This window comes from Triturus cristatus, chromosome 4_1 (assembly GCF_964204655.1).
Source record: "Triturus cristatus chromosome 4_1, aTriCri1.1, whole genome shotgun sequence".
NCBI lineage: Eukaryota > Metazoa > Chordata > Amphibia > Caudata > Salamandridae > Triturus > Triturus cristatus.
Genome location: NC_140585.1, coordinates 246468342 through 246482583, shown reverse-complemented (window position 1 = coordinate 246482583; position 14242 = coordinate 246468342). Strand labels below are relative to the sequence as shown.

The following is a 14242-nucleotide window of genomic DNA, read 5'->3' as shown; positions in this document are numbered from 1 at the left end:
TTGCACAATGCTGCAAGGGTGCTTGAGTTGGTAATAGGCACCAAAATGTGCACTGGCTGAAAGGACAGGAATCTCGTAAATACGGTGCATAACTGCTCTTTCAAATTGGCGTAGGGCAGCGCTCGCAGCACAGGCCAACACCAATTTTTCTGTAGAGGAGGCCTTTAGTGTCATACAAATGATCATAACTTAAAATGTATTAACAAGACGACTAATGTAAGCCAGTAACATAGTTCATATTCAATATATGGTTTAAATCAAACATTACATGTGAACATAACTGCTAGTTTAAAAAAAAAAAAATCTCTTTATATTCCTCTCCCTATCTTTTATCAATTCATTTCTTGTTGCCGTATGCAGTGACATTTTAAATCGTGACAGGTGAACTAATTTAGGATTCCATGCTATTCTGAGTTTTGTGGCACTGCATTCTCACCAACACATGAAATGTTCCTGACCTCTTTAATTTGTTTAAACTGGCTATATCATGACAATGTTCCATGTTTGCACTGTAGCAGCCAGAGAATGCTGCTGACACTTTGACGTGCCTAGGTTGCTGGGCACACATAACCCACACTTGTGAAATGGGACTGCAGTTGGCAAGGGGAAGACAAAAAGAGCAATACGTGCACTAACACCTTGATAATAGCTTATTAACGAGTGTAGAAAAAGCGAAAGGCCTGATTTACAGTCGTGGATGGGTTGTGACGGATATCATGTCTGCCATATTACAAGTGCAATTGGATATAATGCACTTGTAATATAGAGGACAGGATATTTGTCACATTTGTGATGGAGTAACCTGTCCTCCAAACTCTAAATCAGGCCCTAAATTTCTGAGGAGGATGCAAACAGTCCCAGGCCCAGCTCTCCCTCAGCTGCTAGATTACTCTTGCTCCTGTCTTTTCCTTGCTTTTCCCTAATTTTCACTGCTTTCTCCTTGCTTTTCCCCCTTTTTAGGTCGAGCATGTGCACGCATGCGCTGTCTGCAAGACCTGCTGTAATCACTCCAGAGGACTGAAATTACAGCTGCTGCTTGCCTTTGGCTGACAACTTCATCGCTGCTCTTTATTGGCCGGTGCTCCCGATACATGAGTTCCGTTTTTAAACCAGAAGCACCGGTCTACTTTCGTTGTAGGTCCAGCTCGAAATAACTGTAGAAATTTGTTTCTATTTTTAGTTTACACCGTAGGTTATTTACAGTCTATTATTTTTTTTTATGTTTCCTTTTCCCCGCCGTTCGCAACTGCTTGTTATTATTATCAGCGGTCCCTTTTCAGAGGTAAGCCCTGAATAATGAAGGTTGCCTATCATTTTTAAAAATTATTATGACATATTGGCTTAATTTTCATGCATCACTTTTCTGCACTTTTAATCTGCTTGAGAGACGAGGGAGCTATACTGGAGCTTTCATGCACAGAAGGGCTTTTGAATGTTAACTGCATTTCTACGGGGCCCGGTCATTTCATTTGCCAGTACTTGGATGAAGTGGCTTAGGTAGGGAGACTTTTGTTGTAAGTCTAGCTCAAAATAAAAGTAGCAATTTTTTTCTATTTTTTGTTTATCAAATGAACGCTGGCATTTGGGCCATTTGTGTCCAGTGCTTTTGCCCTCACAAAATACACCACTGCTTCTGCTTCCATCACAGCTGTAAACTCAGCAGGGTCCCTGGGCAGAAGGTGCAGCAACCACAGAGTGCACAGTAGTAAAAGCCACTGGTAATTAATATGGCCCGATAACAGTCATCTTTGTAACGCGCCCCTAAGGGAGTAGAACAACAACATTCAATGCCAGGTCCAGTCGAGCCAAACTGCTAGAACCCTATCCCTGACCCGGAGCACTTACAGCATTAACTGCTTTTTGGCTCGTCGGGGTCTCCTCATAGAGGTGCAACTTGATTTCTGTGTTACTGCAGGCAGACATGAGACCGTCGGCAAATCGTACTAATTGCCCCCAGAAAAACAAACTATCATTAGCGAAGCCAGTAAGCCTGTGTTTATTTTTAGAACCTATGGAGAGACATTCAGAAATACGAAGATTGTGCCTTCCTATGCAAATAACACTTTTTTGTGACTTTTTTTTCATTTCTTCTTAGGCAACCTTGTTGTGTCATGCAGGAGGGTAAACAATGACATGACACGAAGCCTGTGTGAATGCTTAGGTTTGTGCATGTTGGCACATGAAGGCCAGACCTGATGGTTACGCAGATATTTGTTATGATTTAGAATACTTCTGAACCATTCATACATGGTTTCACCTTCCTTCCCCCAAAACCACCTGCTGCAGAGTAAACCAAACATTTCATCATACTAAAATCAAAACCTTTGGCCTCTGCCATCTTTCATGTTGTGTTCAGCGTATCATTTTACTGTAGGTTGTAGACGTTAAGTATTTTGGCACTACACTGTGGAGCCTTTGTGTCCCTGCCGTTATTTTGTGTGTTTAACCTTGTAACTTATTCTGCTCTAAAGTGTATAACACGCATTTGTCAAAATAAGTGACTATAAAGGTTTGCAGCAGCCCCTTCCCAGACTATATTCACTTAAAATGGACTTAGCAGTTACAGTGACTTGTCTTCATCTCTCTACCGTTTTGCACAGGCTTCACGTAGTAGTGAATGACTTAGGGTTAAGAATTGTGTCCAAGGAGAATGCATTGTGTGGTGTCGAAAATGAGAAGAGAGTAAGTTTAAAGCAAAGTGTCTGACCATAATTGGTTCCTAAAAAACCCAATAAGTTACTTGTAACTGCGGGTACTCATTTTGTCATTAGTCTTTGTTTTGAGGCAGGGGATGAATACAGGAGAATGTTCTCTCTAACGCTTTCATCAATCACTTATTGAAGTTTTTAACACGAAATGTACGTTTGAAAAGAGAGAGTGATTGTTTATAGTTATTAGTAGTCTAAAACTCAAAATGCAAGTTTACGTTTGCCTTTTATTTATATGTTTTGAAAACCTGCAAAGAGGAGTGTAAACACGCACTTTGTCCTTGTAGTCCTTGCTTAAGAGAAGCAAAGTAAAGCTTCTTGTATGCAACGACAAAGTGCGTGTTTATGCACCGATTCCAGGCTTTTAAATCACATAAATTAAAAGCATTGTCATTTACAATACCATAGCTCAAAATCTAGCAAATTTGAGATCTATTGCATTGTAAATGCTTGTTTTTGGTTGTCTTTTCCTTGCTATTCCCTCGTTTTCACTGTATTCTCCTTGCATTTTCCTTCTTTTTTCGAGTGCCTTCTCCTTGCTTTTCCCTCATTTTCACTGCTTTCTCCTTGCTTTTCTCCACGTTTTGTGAGTGCCTTCTCTTTCAAGGTGATTAGCCGCACTTCATAAATCCTGATTGATTGATTGATTGATTGATTGATTGATTGATTGATTGATTGATTGATTGATTGATTGGGGAGAGCTAACTTAAAGAGCCAGAGCGAGAGCTGGGCCATCAATAGACATAAATGAGGCAAAAAATGTCCTGATAAAATATAAAGACTTTAAATTAAAAATTATTATCTAGCAACATTTCTCGGTGTCCCAATTAAGGACAAACAATTAATGATATCACTGAATTGAGTGACATTTGTTGAAAGTGGTATTTTTGTAAACATGAAGCATTAAGGAATGCCCCATGTCCTGACAACAACGCCACAAGTTACCCAACCTGTGCCAGTTTCTCATTTTATCTATCATTTTATCTATTTCGATAGCCTATGTTCTTGTCAAATGCTAAGCAAAATTATTTGTTCTTAACTGTATATATGAGAGGATTTTGTAGAGTGCAGATCCAGAATTGAATTTCTTAAATGTGCTCTCAAACTGGATGGTTATAAAAAATAATACACAGTGAAATAAAGCGATAGGGTGTAGGATCCCCCAATTTTGTCAAGTAGGGGGAGATGGACGATTGCACGTTCTGCAGTTTAGGGACTGTAAAAATACATACTTTTCTGTTGTATTTAATAACAAAGGTCCATGACTGGGGTACAGTCACTCAATTATTGGTCCTGAATTAAATTTAGTATACAGGTTTCAATAAACATACTTATCAACACCACACACGCACTCGAAGACACATACACCCCCTCCACACAAACACACACAAAAAGACTCTCTCGTAGTAATGAGACTTAAAGGTGTTTGGAATGTTTCAGCAGCCACTAATGATCCAGCAGTGACAGAACGTGTCTGTATGAAATGATGCTTCACTATGGAAGCACCTGCTGGCTGAATTGCAAATTCTGTGGGGGCTCTGAGACCTCTTCGTTTTTGCTAAGTATTTAATTACAGTCGGTGGTTGTGGTGTTAGGCCTCTCCTATAATAAAACCTTCCTCTGACCCAGCAGTCACATTAACATAAAATAAGATTTCCTGACTTTGTTACTCGGTTGGCTCCTCTGGCTTAGCAGAACGGTTTTCGGAGAGGCTCAACATCTGAACTAACACAGTTAAATAACTGACAAAACAAAGATCCTTTGCAACCACCCCCCCTCCCCAGAGTTTGCTGCTCAGGTGCAGGGCCGGACTCGCCATAGCGGGCACCGGGCAATTCCCTGGTGCGCCGCGCGGGTGGGGGCCGGTTTTGTTACAGGGCCGTTTTTGCAGTATAGCTACAAAATCGGCCGAAAACCGGCCCTGGCAAAGAGCTCGGCGGCACCCCTCCGCCGGGGAGGGGTGGGGGGCGGCTGAGCACTTTGCCAGGGCCGGATGTGGTTCCCAGTCCGGCCCTGCTCAGGTGCCATGGCCTCAAGGAGACTCAGGAGTGTGGCCTCGGAGAGACATGCTCTGTCTGCACTGTTTACACACCAGTTAATACTTCAACATCTTGGGGAGAGGGATATTGTCAAATTCGTTCCCCAACTCCAACATCTGGAAGGGACCCTTGTCCCCCTGTTATCCTATAGCCATGAACTTGTTAATGCCCTTTCGAATATCTCTATTCTTAACAACATGTGCACCACAAATGTGCAATTTGGCCTTACTTTTCTCAAAGCCTTTCTCCGGAGAAAGACCCCCTCAAATCCTTTGGGGGTGAAGAGGGGCTTGCATTTGCTTTTTCGCTCGGTCAACCATGAGATATGTATTTACGCCTCAGCATTTTTAAAATTCACCACCCGCTTCTGTTTGTAACCAGCGGCACTCAAAGTTTAATGGCCACTGGCCTGCAGCTAAATCTACATTCTGCAGAGCTGTGACTGTAATTTGCAGGTCACTGATTTAAAACCCCCTTCCCAAAAATACAAAAATATTTGAGTGATCTTCTGCTATTGTAGAAATATATGTATGATCAGAAGGTCATAAGTCTGAATTCCAGCACGTCGGCTGAAGGGATCATACGCATGATGCAGCCATTCATGTTTTTCCTGCAATAAGATATGTCAGCACACTAAAGAATGTGTGTGTGTTTATGGGCGAGCGTGTGTGATTGTGTGTCTGTGTGTGTGCAACCTCCAGGCCACTGGTTTCAGTCTAGTAAGACAGCTCAATTGCTTAATGTACCTGCTGCACTGATCTGTGTCACATTAAGACCATAAGTTTACTTCCTGCCAGGAGGACTCATCCTTTCATCTTTCGAAGGTTGATTAAATGAGTACGGTCTAGCAGAGTCATTGTACCATTTCTGTTTTTTAACGCCGCAATGACAATTTAGGTGTAAAGTGTATACTACGAATATGTCCATCATAATTGGCATGGATAGGTGAATGTGGGGGGATTTTTTGTTGTATGTTTATATAGTAGCTCCTCTCTAATGCACAGTAATCCAATCCATCATCATATATATAAACAGAGATATAGCACACTAAATAATACCTACCTTTGATGACGTTAACAAATAGTTTGCAATTATCTGGTGATTACTATGTGAGACAATCTATCAGTAGCAAGCACTTGTCCAATATTTTTCTATTATGCTCTGCAGTGAGCCCGTTGATTTGTGTGGGTATTAGCTTGCCTAGTGCCTTATGTTTTGTTAGACATGATTTGGTGAGCTAAAAATGTAATTAATAATTATACGTAAGCGCTAGAATCTAGCTGCCACGATGACTCCTGGATATAGGATTTTGGGATGAATTTCTGATCACTGGGGCAATGAGATTTATAAACAAAAAGGGTCCTGTTAGGCTCTGAACCTCATAGGGGCTACACTGGGTACTCCAAATAGTAACTTAATGTGAATAAATTCTGTTTGTAGTATTGACACATTGGTCTGTTTTCCTTATACCAACTGAAGAGGTATCATGTGAAGGAGGGAGGTCATCTTAATGAGTTTTGTACCTGTGGTCTAGATGGGACGGGGTTAAAAAATATAATTCAATACACTTTTATGAAACGGATTCTCATGGGAACTCACGTTATGTGCTGGAGAGTTTTACTGGAAACTAGATATCCCTAGTAGAGGTCCCTTGTGGTAAACAAACCACCTGATGTGCCAGATGACCATCTTAAACTGGGCAATAGGCAGTCAATGAAGAGTGTAGAGAGGCGCAGGTGAGGACGAAGGCAGCAGCAGGTTGGACAATGTCCGCACTGCCTCTGATTGAACTCTTTAGGTCGCTTAAGGCGGTACAGGGGTGTGGACCAAGCATTGCATCGTATTGTAATTGCATTGTATGGTGGCAACGTGCTTTTATCGAATGGGTTGCATGATACACCATTGAGGAGAACTTGGTTGGAAGGGTGTTGTATTTGTTTCCTGTATGTGGAATCGCTGGTGGTGTGACTAAGCAGGGGTAAGTGGGAGTTAGGCTGCACTTGGGTTACTTTAGCTGGCTCTCATAGTTTATTATGCAGGTCCCTTAATGAATTTATGGTGATTGCTAAGGATTTTCAAAACCACCTCCAGTGACCCATATGCAGCAATTAAGCCATTCACACTGCGAAGTTTGAGGGATATGAGTGTCTAGTTGAGAATGAAAAATGTTGCTAGCACAATCAAGACCAGAATTCACTCAAATTTAAGAGGTGAGTCTTGGTGGTGGAAATTCAGGGACTTAAAGAGCAGCTTGAACATTCTGAAATCAACAAGGGGCTCTAGAATTCTGTAGCAATCTGGTCTGAGCATGGAATTTCTGAGTTTAACCCGACAACTATTTTTTTTACACACTTGTGATGTATATCTTGAAAAATAAACTTAGCTAAATGCTACTTTATAACATCATATAATACATGCACCTTCAAAATGGGTACTTAAGAGGACAGGATGAAAAATAAGACACTATAGGACATAGTATGGGTGTCCCTTGTAAACCATATAGGGGCCCTGTTACACTGATTGGTGGTAATGAGAGTTTTTACCGGTCCCATAGGACTTCCAAGATACAGTGCTTCACCTGGAAATCTCAGCGGCTAAAAGCACTGGGGAAACTGTGAGAGAATCGATACAGAAATTTTGATTCCCCAAAATCTCAGAATATGCAGTATTTCTGCTCTCCTGGAGCTGCTGATGCCCCTGGTATCAGTAACTTCGGTGGGAGGGAGAGAGTTACTGGGCCGAATGCGCCAGATGCGGAATCTTACCTTAAATGCGTATCTGTATTTTATCTGTGTTAAACTATTAAATTTACAAAAAATAGTGTGTACAACTAATCTAAAATGTGAACATTAAGAAGGAAATAAAGCCTCTCAGTAGTGTATCACACTATTTCCCCGGAGGTTTTGGAAGGAAAAAGAAGGGAGTAAGGTAACGGGGATACCTAAAAAAGGAGGTCAAGAAGTATTTAGGAGAATATGGAGAAAGGATTAGACAGGAAGGAACAAACTTTAGGAAAAGAGGGAACTAGAGAAGTAGAGTGGTGGAGAGATCGTTTATGGATGGAAGGGTAGAACCCAGAAAGTAAAGCAGACGACAATCAGAGCCACGAAGAAAGAATATAGGGATATGCACTTTAGGGGCATAGAATATATAATAAGCCACCTGTTAAAAGCTGGAACAAGTGTTTGTTGAATGTTATCGTATAAATAGAGATATGTGGCTAAATAGTATCTATAATATATGATGTTGATGTACAGATGATCTGAAGAGTAATATGTGGCTTAAACCATCCTTAGACAACAACTGTTTTATCTTTCAGCATGCTCCTTCTGTATTTTAGTAAGGTAGCTCTCTTGTGTCAATTGCTTCTTCCCTATTATATGATTTTTAGTTTCTAAGATTACAAAGTGTAATATTCACCTCTAAGAGTATCACTTCACAAGAGGGCTGTTGTGTTATAGCCATGCAATATAAATTATGCTGATCAATCGGGGAATAATAACTGTTTTCAGGAATTCCCTGAATTCAAGATTATGGGAAGTGCATCAGATCTCATGGGGCAATGAGTTCTACGGTTGTGGTTCCAGATGGGAGAAGGAGCAGCTTCTTTGGCAGACCTTTCCATCTCAAGGTGCTTTTAATAACACACTCACAGGGGAATTTTGGTTTCGAGCCAGAGAGTAGGGATGTTGTGAAGTAAGCTGAAAGGGAGATGTTAAAGAAGTGCCACAGTGAAAGTCCCAACATAACGTAGGGATCAAGGCCTTAGGTGGGAATTTGAATGCCAGCTACGAAGACATAAAAAAGAGGCATTTTAGTGGCGGGGGAATGAGTGGGTGCAGAGTATGGCACAGGCATTCAATAGCAGGATGAAAGTAGGGAGAACGGTCTGGTTATGATTTGACCCTAAGATGTGCTAGGGTTATGTAAAATGGGTGAGTCGGTGAGAGGAAGACGGGATGTGAAATAAAGAAAGTCCATACATGAAAGATAAAGCCTCAATGGAAAGATGTAGGGAACTATTCTCATTGAGAGGAGAAGGAGAGCTCTACTCCAAAGAAGAGAACTGAGGTCAAAGTACAAACTAGTGAGGGAAAATGAGACAGGGGTGCTCAATTACTATTTTGCTTTCGATCTTTAAACAAGAATAAGGAAGAAAGACATCTAATCAAAAACAGGAAGTGAGATAGAAATTACGGCCATCCAATCATGAGTGGGGCTGACACAGAGCCCACTCTATGTATGGTATTATTCACAATAGGTCTTCAAGAATGGACGGTTGTTGCCCATAGGTGGCACCTAATGAGCATCACAGGTCTTGTACTCACAGTTAAGTTTCTTACTGGGATCCGGCCATGGCACGCCTGCTTCCTTGGCATTCTCCCCAAATGCAGTGGATTTGATGTTGTCCACCAGGTGCATGCGGTCCATAGGTTTCTTCAAAATCTCTTCAATAGAAAAAGACAAAATGGGATTCTTCGGTCGACCGCACAGATCCATGACCACAGAGTCCCTCAAGTGGCCTGCAACTTGCCTGGTCACTTCTAACTGCCTTCCGGATCCACGGTCTTTTACCATCTTCTCGTAGGTAGCACTGAATACTCTGCCCCGGATGGAATGCAGCTTCTACAACACACGGGGTGGAGTCAGTGCTGTGCAAAACCCTCGCCCTTTAGAGATACCACGCGACTCCTATTTGATGTTGCACAAGACAACCCTCAATGGAGATGCACTGGTAATTTTCAGGTTTCAAACGACCCCAAAAAAATGTGAGCAATTCTTAGCAATATAAGGGGGTGAAGAAGAAAATCCCAGGTTTTAACGATTCATTAATACTGCATCCTAATTTGCACTTGGTAAAACGGTCATTTGAGGATTCGAAAGACACCCACATTTCTTGCCGTCATAATTTTCTTTAGCAGGGTAGAAAAGTCAATGAAACATTCCAGGCGAGTGAGTGGTGTACAGGGATTGGCTCAACGTGCTGATTTCTTGGTGCCCTTTTCGCCTTTCTCTATGCACTGCTTCTTGCGTGGACAGCGGAGAGTGAGTTCCTTCCCGGTTGTATCTTCACACTGAGGAGTAGGGGCACTCCAGCTCGCTTCCTCGGGGGACCACGCGAACAAACCGCTTCCGGTGCCCTCGGGGAGCTGATCCGGGTTCTCTAGACAGACCTGCACGTGCCACCGGCAGCACGTGAAGAAACAAAGCGCAATGGTCAGTCACTCCTTGCTTTTCAGAGGTAGAAAAACGACCTTCTGAATAACTATGCAAAGCATTTCTTGTGTTGGCGCTCCTTCTTTTTATGGCCTTTATCTCTTTGCGTTCAATGTTTTTTCTTTGCTTTGTAGCGCGGCCTCTCTTGACTCGGTAACCGTCTGTTGTGTCTGATTTGTTCTTGGTGTCTGATGAGTTTTGACATTTCCTCATCCTATTCACTTTCTCTTTGTCCACTCTTTTAGCTTTCATTCATTTTCCTCATTCTCTCTTTCGCATCTCGTGCTTCCTTTTTTTATTTCTCATCCCCTTATCTTACTCGATTTTTCCTCTTTTTCCTTTCAGACAACCCATTTGCCTCTTCACCCCCTCTCCCTGTCTCCCTATTCCGCACCCCCCTTGCTGTCCGTTCCAATTATTGAGCTGAATAAGATGAACTCTATTTTCTCCCTTTCTTCTTTTTTCCAGCTTTCTCCTTCCTTTCTTCACTTTCTTTCTTCTCTTCTATGTTCCCCAGCCGACATTTCACCTTTCCGCATGATTGTTTCTTTATTAACGAAAGTTGCTGTTATTGTTGTATTTACATGGTGCTAAAATCTGGGCGCATTCCTTCTGCTCCCTTTACCCCCTAATCTTTCTCCCCTTTGTTTGTGCCTCTCTTTCTTTACCTGTCTGCCTCCCACTCTCACCTTCACTTAATAGGGCATGTTCTGTCTCTCACACCAAAGACAGCCCTCTCTCCTTCACGATAGTGATACTGACAGACCCGCAGTGTCTGCTCATGAATGGCTCTGCCCTACTCATACACTCCCTCATATTGAAGGATTATTGTGTAACTTGGTGCTTTAAAACTGACTTGATGAGAGACTTTCCAGTGATTGGTCAGGAGCCTGACCTCCACAGGATGGACAGGGCGGGTGTGGGGGTGGGGCAGTGCCTATTTACCACGCCTCATCTCTGTTAAAACTATTTCATTGAGTTTACTTAAACTGTTGACCACGAGTCCTGGACAGGACGGTGTGGAATCCAATTTTTTTGTTTGTCACTGACTGGAAACTGGAAAGCTGCTGATTTTACTGTTCTGAACTGTTCTGAACCCCCTTCTTAGGTCCAGCTGAGCTATTTCGTTGACCTCATCTTTTCAATACTTAAATGAAATAAATTAAGTAATACAGAGTAAACATGGAATTTGGGTCAGCTCCCTTCAGCCATTGGCTTTCATGTATTTCTTTGGAAGAGCTACCAGGAAACCAATGGCATCTCATGGCTGGTTACATCGCACCATCAACTTTACATCTTGGTTTTGGTGGTGGGAAAAAAGTAATTCCTTGTTGGAAGAGATGCTTCGCTGCTTGTTATCTTCTAAGTAGGCACATTATCACCCACCAACAACCCTGTGGCTGCTTCAGAGCTTCCCTTCCTCCAAAGCTCATGCTGTATGATGTTGGGCCATCCCTTTATGTGCAGAATTCATGAGGCACGCGCCATGCCCCAGCAGGGTGCTGGTCCATATTTACAGTGCATAACAGCTCCCCTGCAGCTGACCCCACTAAAGTTCTAGCCAGCACAAGAACCTCAGATGTCAGGTTCTGGACTGGACCAAAGCTTCTGCCTTACAGGGCACAAGTCCTAAAAAGCAGAAGTGGGGGGACTAACCTAGTTAGGCAATATGCAAGTGACATCACGGCGCATGACAGCACGATGGGTGACATCACAGCACATGACATCGTGGCGCATGACATCACGGCGCATGACATTACATGTGGCATCACAGGAATTGACATCATAGGAAGTGGCATCACAAGCCACGACTTTAATATGTGCGTGTGATGTAAAGCGCTCTGACACTCTGCTTTGGGATGAGTAGCACTATACAGGAAAAAATAGTGGTACTTAAATTATTTCACGCCTCCTCAGGGGCAGTAAGCGCTATATAAATTACATTTAGTATTATGTAACTACTGGGAGAGACTTACACATCTGACTTTCTTACAGTGCATGCATATCTAGTAAACAGAGCCTGAACAAAGTGAAAAGCTGCCTCTCTTAAGTATGTGTGAAGTGCTAACCTTTATTTCCCCTCCGCTTCATTTGCATCAGGTGTGAGGCTCCTGACTGCTCCCAGCCAGGAGACTCGAACAATAGGAGGCCTGATGACCCCTCAAATTCAGCCTTTGTTCTGGGCCCAGCAGGAGTCTTAAATAAGAAGGTCCTGTCCCCACCTGTACTTTGTTGCTTGTTGCAGATGGAAAGCAGATAACGTGCAGGCACTGCTGAAAGTGTCCCAGTGTTTGGCAATTCAAACAAATTAAGCATATTATTTAGTGGGGCCCAACTTCTTGGCAGGGTGGCCGATGTTCACCCTGTGAAAATAGTGGGTGGACACCGTCCACCCGCGTGTACACCCGGCTCGTGCCCTGCGTTTGGTGCAGTCTGATGCTAGCACAATTCCTTCCTTTACCCACAATGCCACCTATGGAGAGCAACAGTGATTGGTAAGCAGTTGCCCTTAGGAAAGGTCATAAGGGAAAAAAAATCCCAAAGTGAAAAACATCCAGAGGCAGATGGAAGAAGACACTCAGAGAAACAGATCAGGAGTTGATGCAAAGATGAGAATCAGGATGCTCAACTACCCAGGATTTAGTAGAGACTTGCTGGAGTGACTTGGAGAGGATTCTTGCATCTAAGGAAAATTCTAAGAAGGAAACAGTGGGACTAAAACCCAGAGCAAGGGGTGAAGAGCATTACTTAAAATACTATTGACTACATTGCGGCACACTAGTATGCCAAAGAAATAGGAAGTGACATCAGTGGCTGTTGGTGACCCACGAAAATGGCAGATCGACATACATAAAATTAAACAATATACAAATAAACATTCACATTTTAAAATGAAAAAAAAAGTTTCACTTACCTCTTTAGCCTGCAGCACGTCCTGTCCTTGGTGTTCTCCAGCCGGCTCCTGACTTCTCCAGCCAGCTTCCGATTCCTCCAGCCTGCTCCCGACTCCTCCAGCGCGAGGTCTTGCAGCTCCTTATCCAATCCAGACACTGCTCTCATGCTGCATGAGAGAAATGTCAGAATTGTCTGGAGCAGGCTGCTTCCGCGCTCCAGAGACCACTGAAGGCCTGTGCCTGCTCTCCAACCCAGCTGTCTGTGACAGGCAGGCTGGAGAGGTTGAATTGCGCCTGTCTGTGTGGCCGTAATAATGTATCTGGAAAAACTGACATGCCCAATTCACACTGAAAGGGCCACTCATTATCGCCAATCAGCAGCAATGACACACTGGCCTCGCCCTGCCCTCTCAGTTTGGCAGAAAGCCAGAAAACTAAAATGGTATAAAATCCTTTCATTACCATTTTATTTTTCCAGCTTTCTGCAGCTGTGTGGGGAGGGGTGGCGCACCTCTGCTCCCATGGAGGAGCCACCGCTGAGTGACTTCACAGGAATTACAGGAGCCATCTTGGTTTGGGACTAACCATTAGAATACACAGTACCCACCATCTTCTTTTCTTTTTAATTTTACCTAGTGTACCCACATTAATAAAATAAGTTTTTGGGTTTACCTTTAGGTAATTATGTAAGTTTTGATCCCCTCATCTATCTGATATTACTATATTAATAACTCTCTCGATGAAGAGGTTGATTCCGTCCTGGCAATACTATATTTCCAGGATGGGGTAAGATTACCTATGATGAAGCATGCCACAATAAAGTGGGTGAGGTCTCCTTATCCAGAAAAATCAGGTTCCATTGGGACTCAAAGAGCCAGTCGCTGATATATATTGTTGCACTCATTATGAGATATGATGGGGAGGTAGTGCGACAATTATTGTTTTCCCTCTCACTCTCCTTTGAGTGTACCAGAATAATATGTAACATCTTGCATAATTCCATCCAGAAACAGTTAATATATTGAGGGCCTTGTTAGGAAAAGATGGTATGAAGAAGTCAATGTAATCGAAAGATGTCTGCGATGAATTGTTTAGCCATGGTGGAAGCAGATGGTATCTCCTGAAAATGAAAAAAATGAGCCCTCTCAGAGAATAAATCAATGGTCACCTTATGACTCAATATCCTTCAGAAGTTGGTAATGTGGCATGAAAGTTGGTTGCTACTGTATGCCATGATTCAGGAGAGCCCAGAAGAGGCAGTTAATAACTAAACCTTTTGGGATGAGCTCATTTCCCTTGGGCCTTATGACTTCACAGGACAAGTCTAAATTACATATCAAGCCTTGCCACACTACCTATATAGACCACATCTTCAGCTGCACCC

At 42.7% G+C, this 14242-nt stretch overlaps 1 protein-coding gene across 1 annotated transcript in view; it reads right to left on the bottom strand.

Annotated features, from left to right (window-relative positions):
• The window catches only part of LOC146854197 (uncharacterized), a 77010-nt gene extending 67003 nt beyond the window's left edge, over nt 1-10007 (bottom strand). Inside the window, exon 1 of the mRNA XM_085650522.1 lies at nt 9076-10007. Within this exon, the coding sequence (XP_085506648.1) occupies nt 9076-9325 (250 nt within the window). The 5' untranslated portion in view covers nt 9326-10007. The remainder of the gene's footprint in view (nt 1-9075) is intronic.
• Between the last annotated feature and the right edge of the window lie 4235 nt (nt 10008-14242).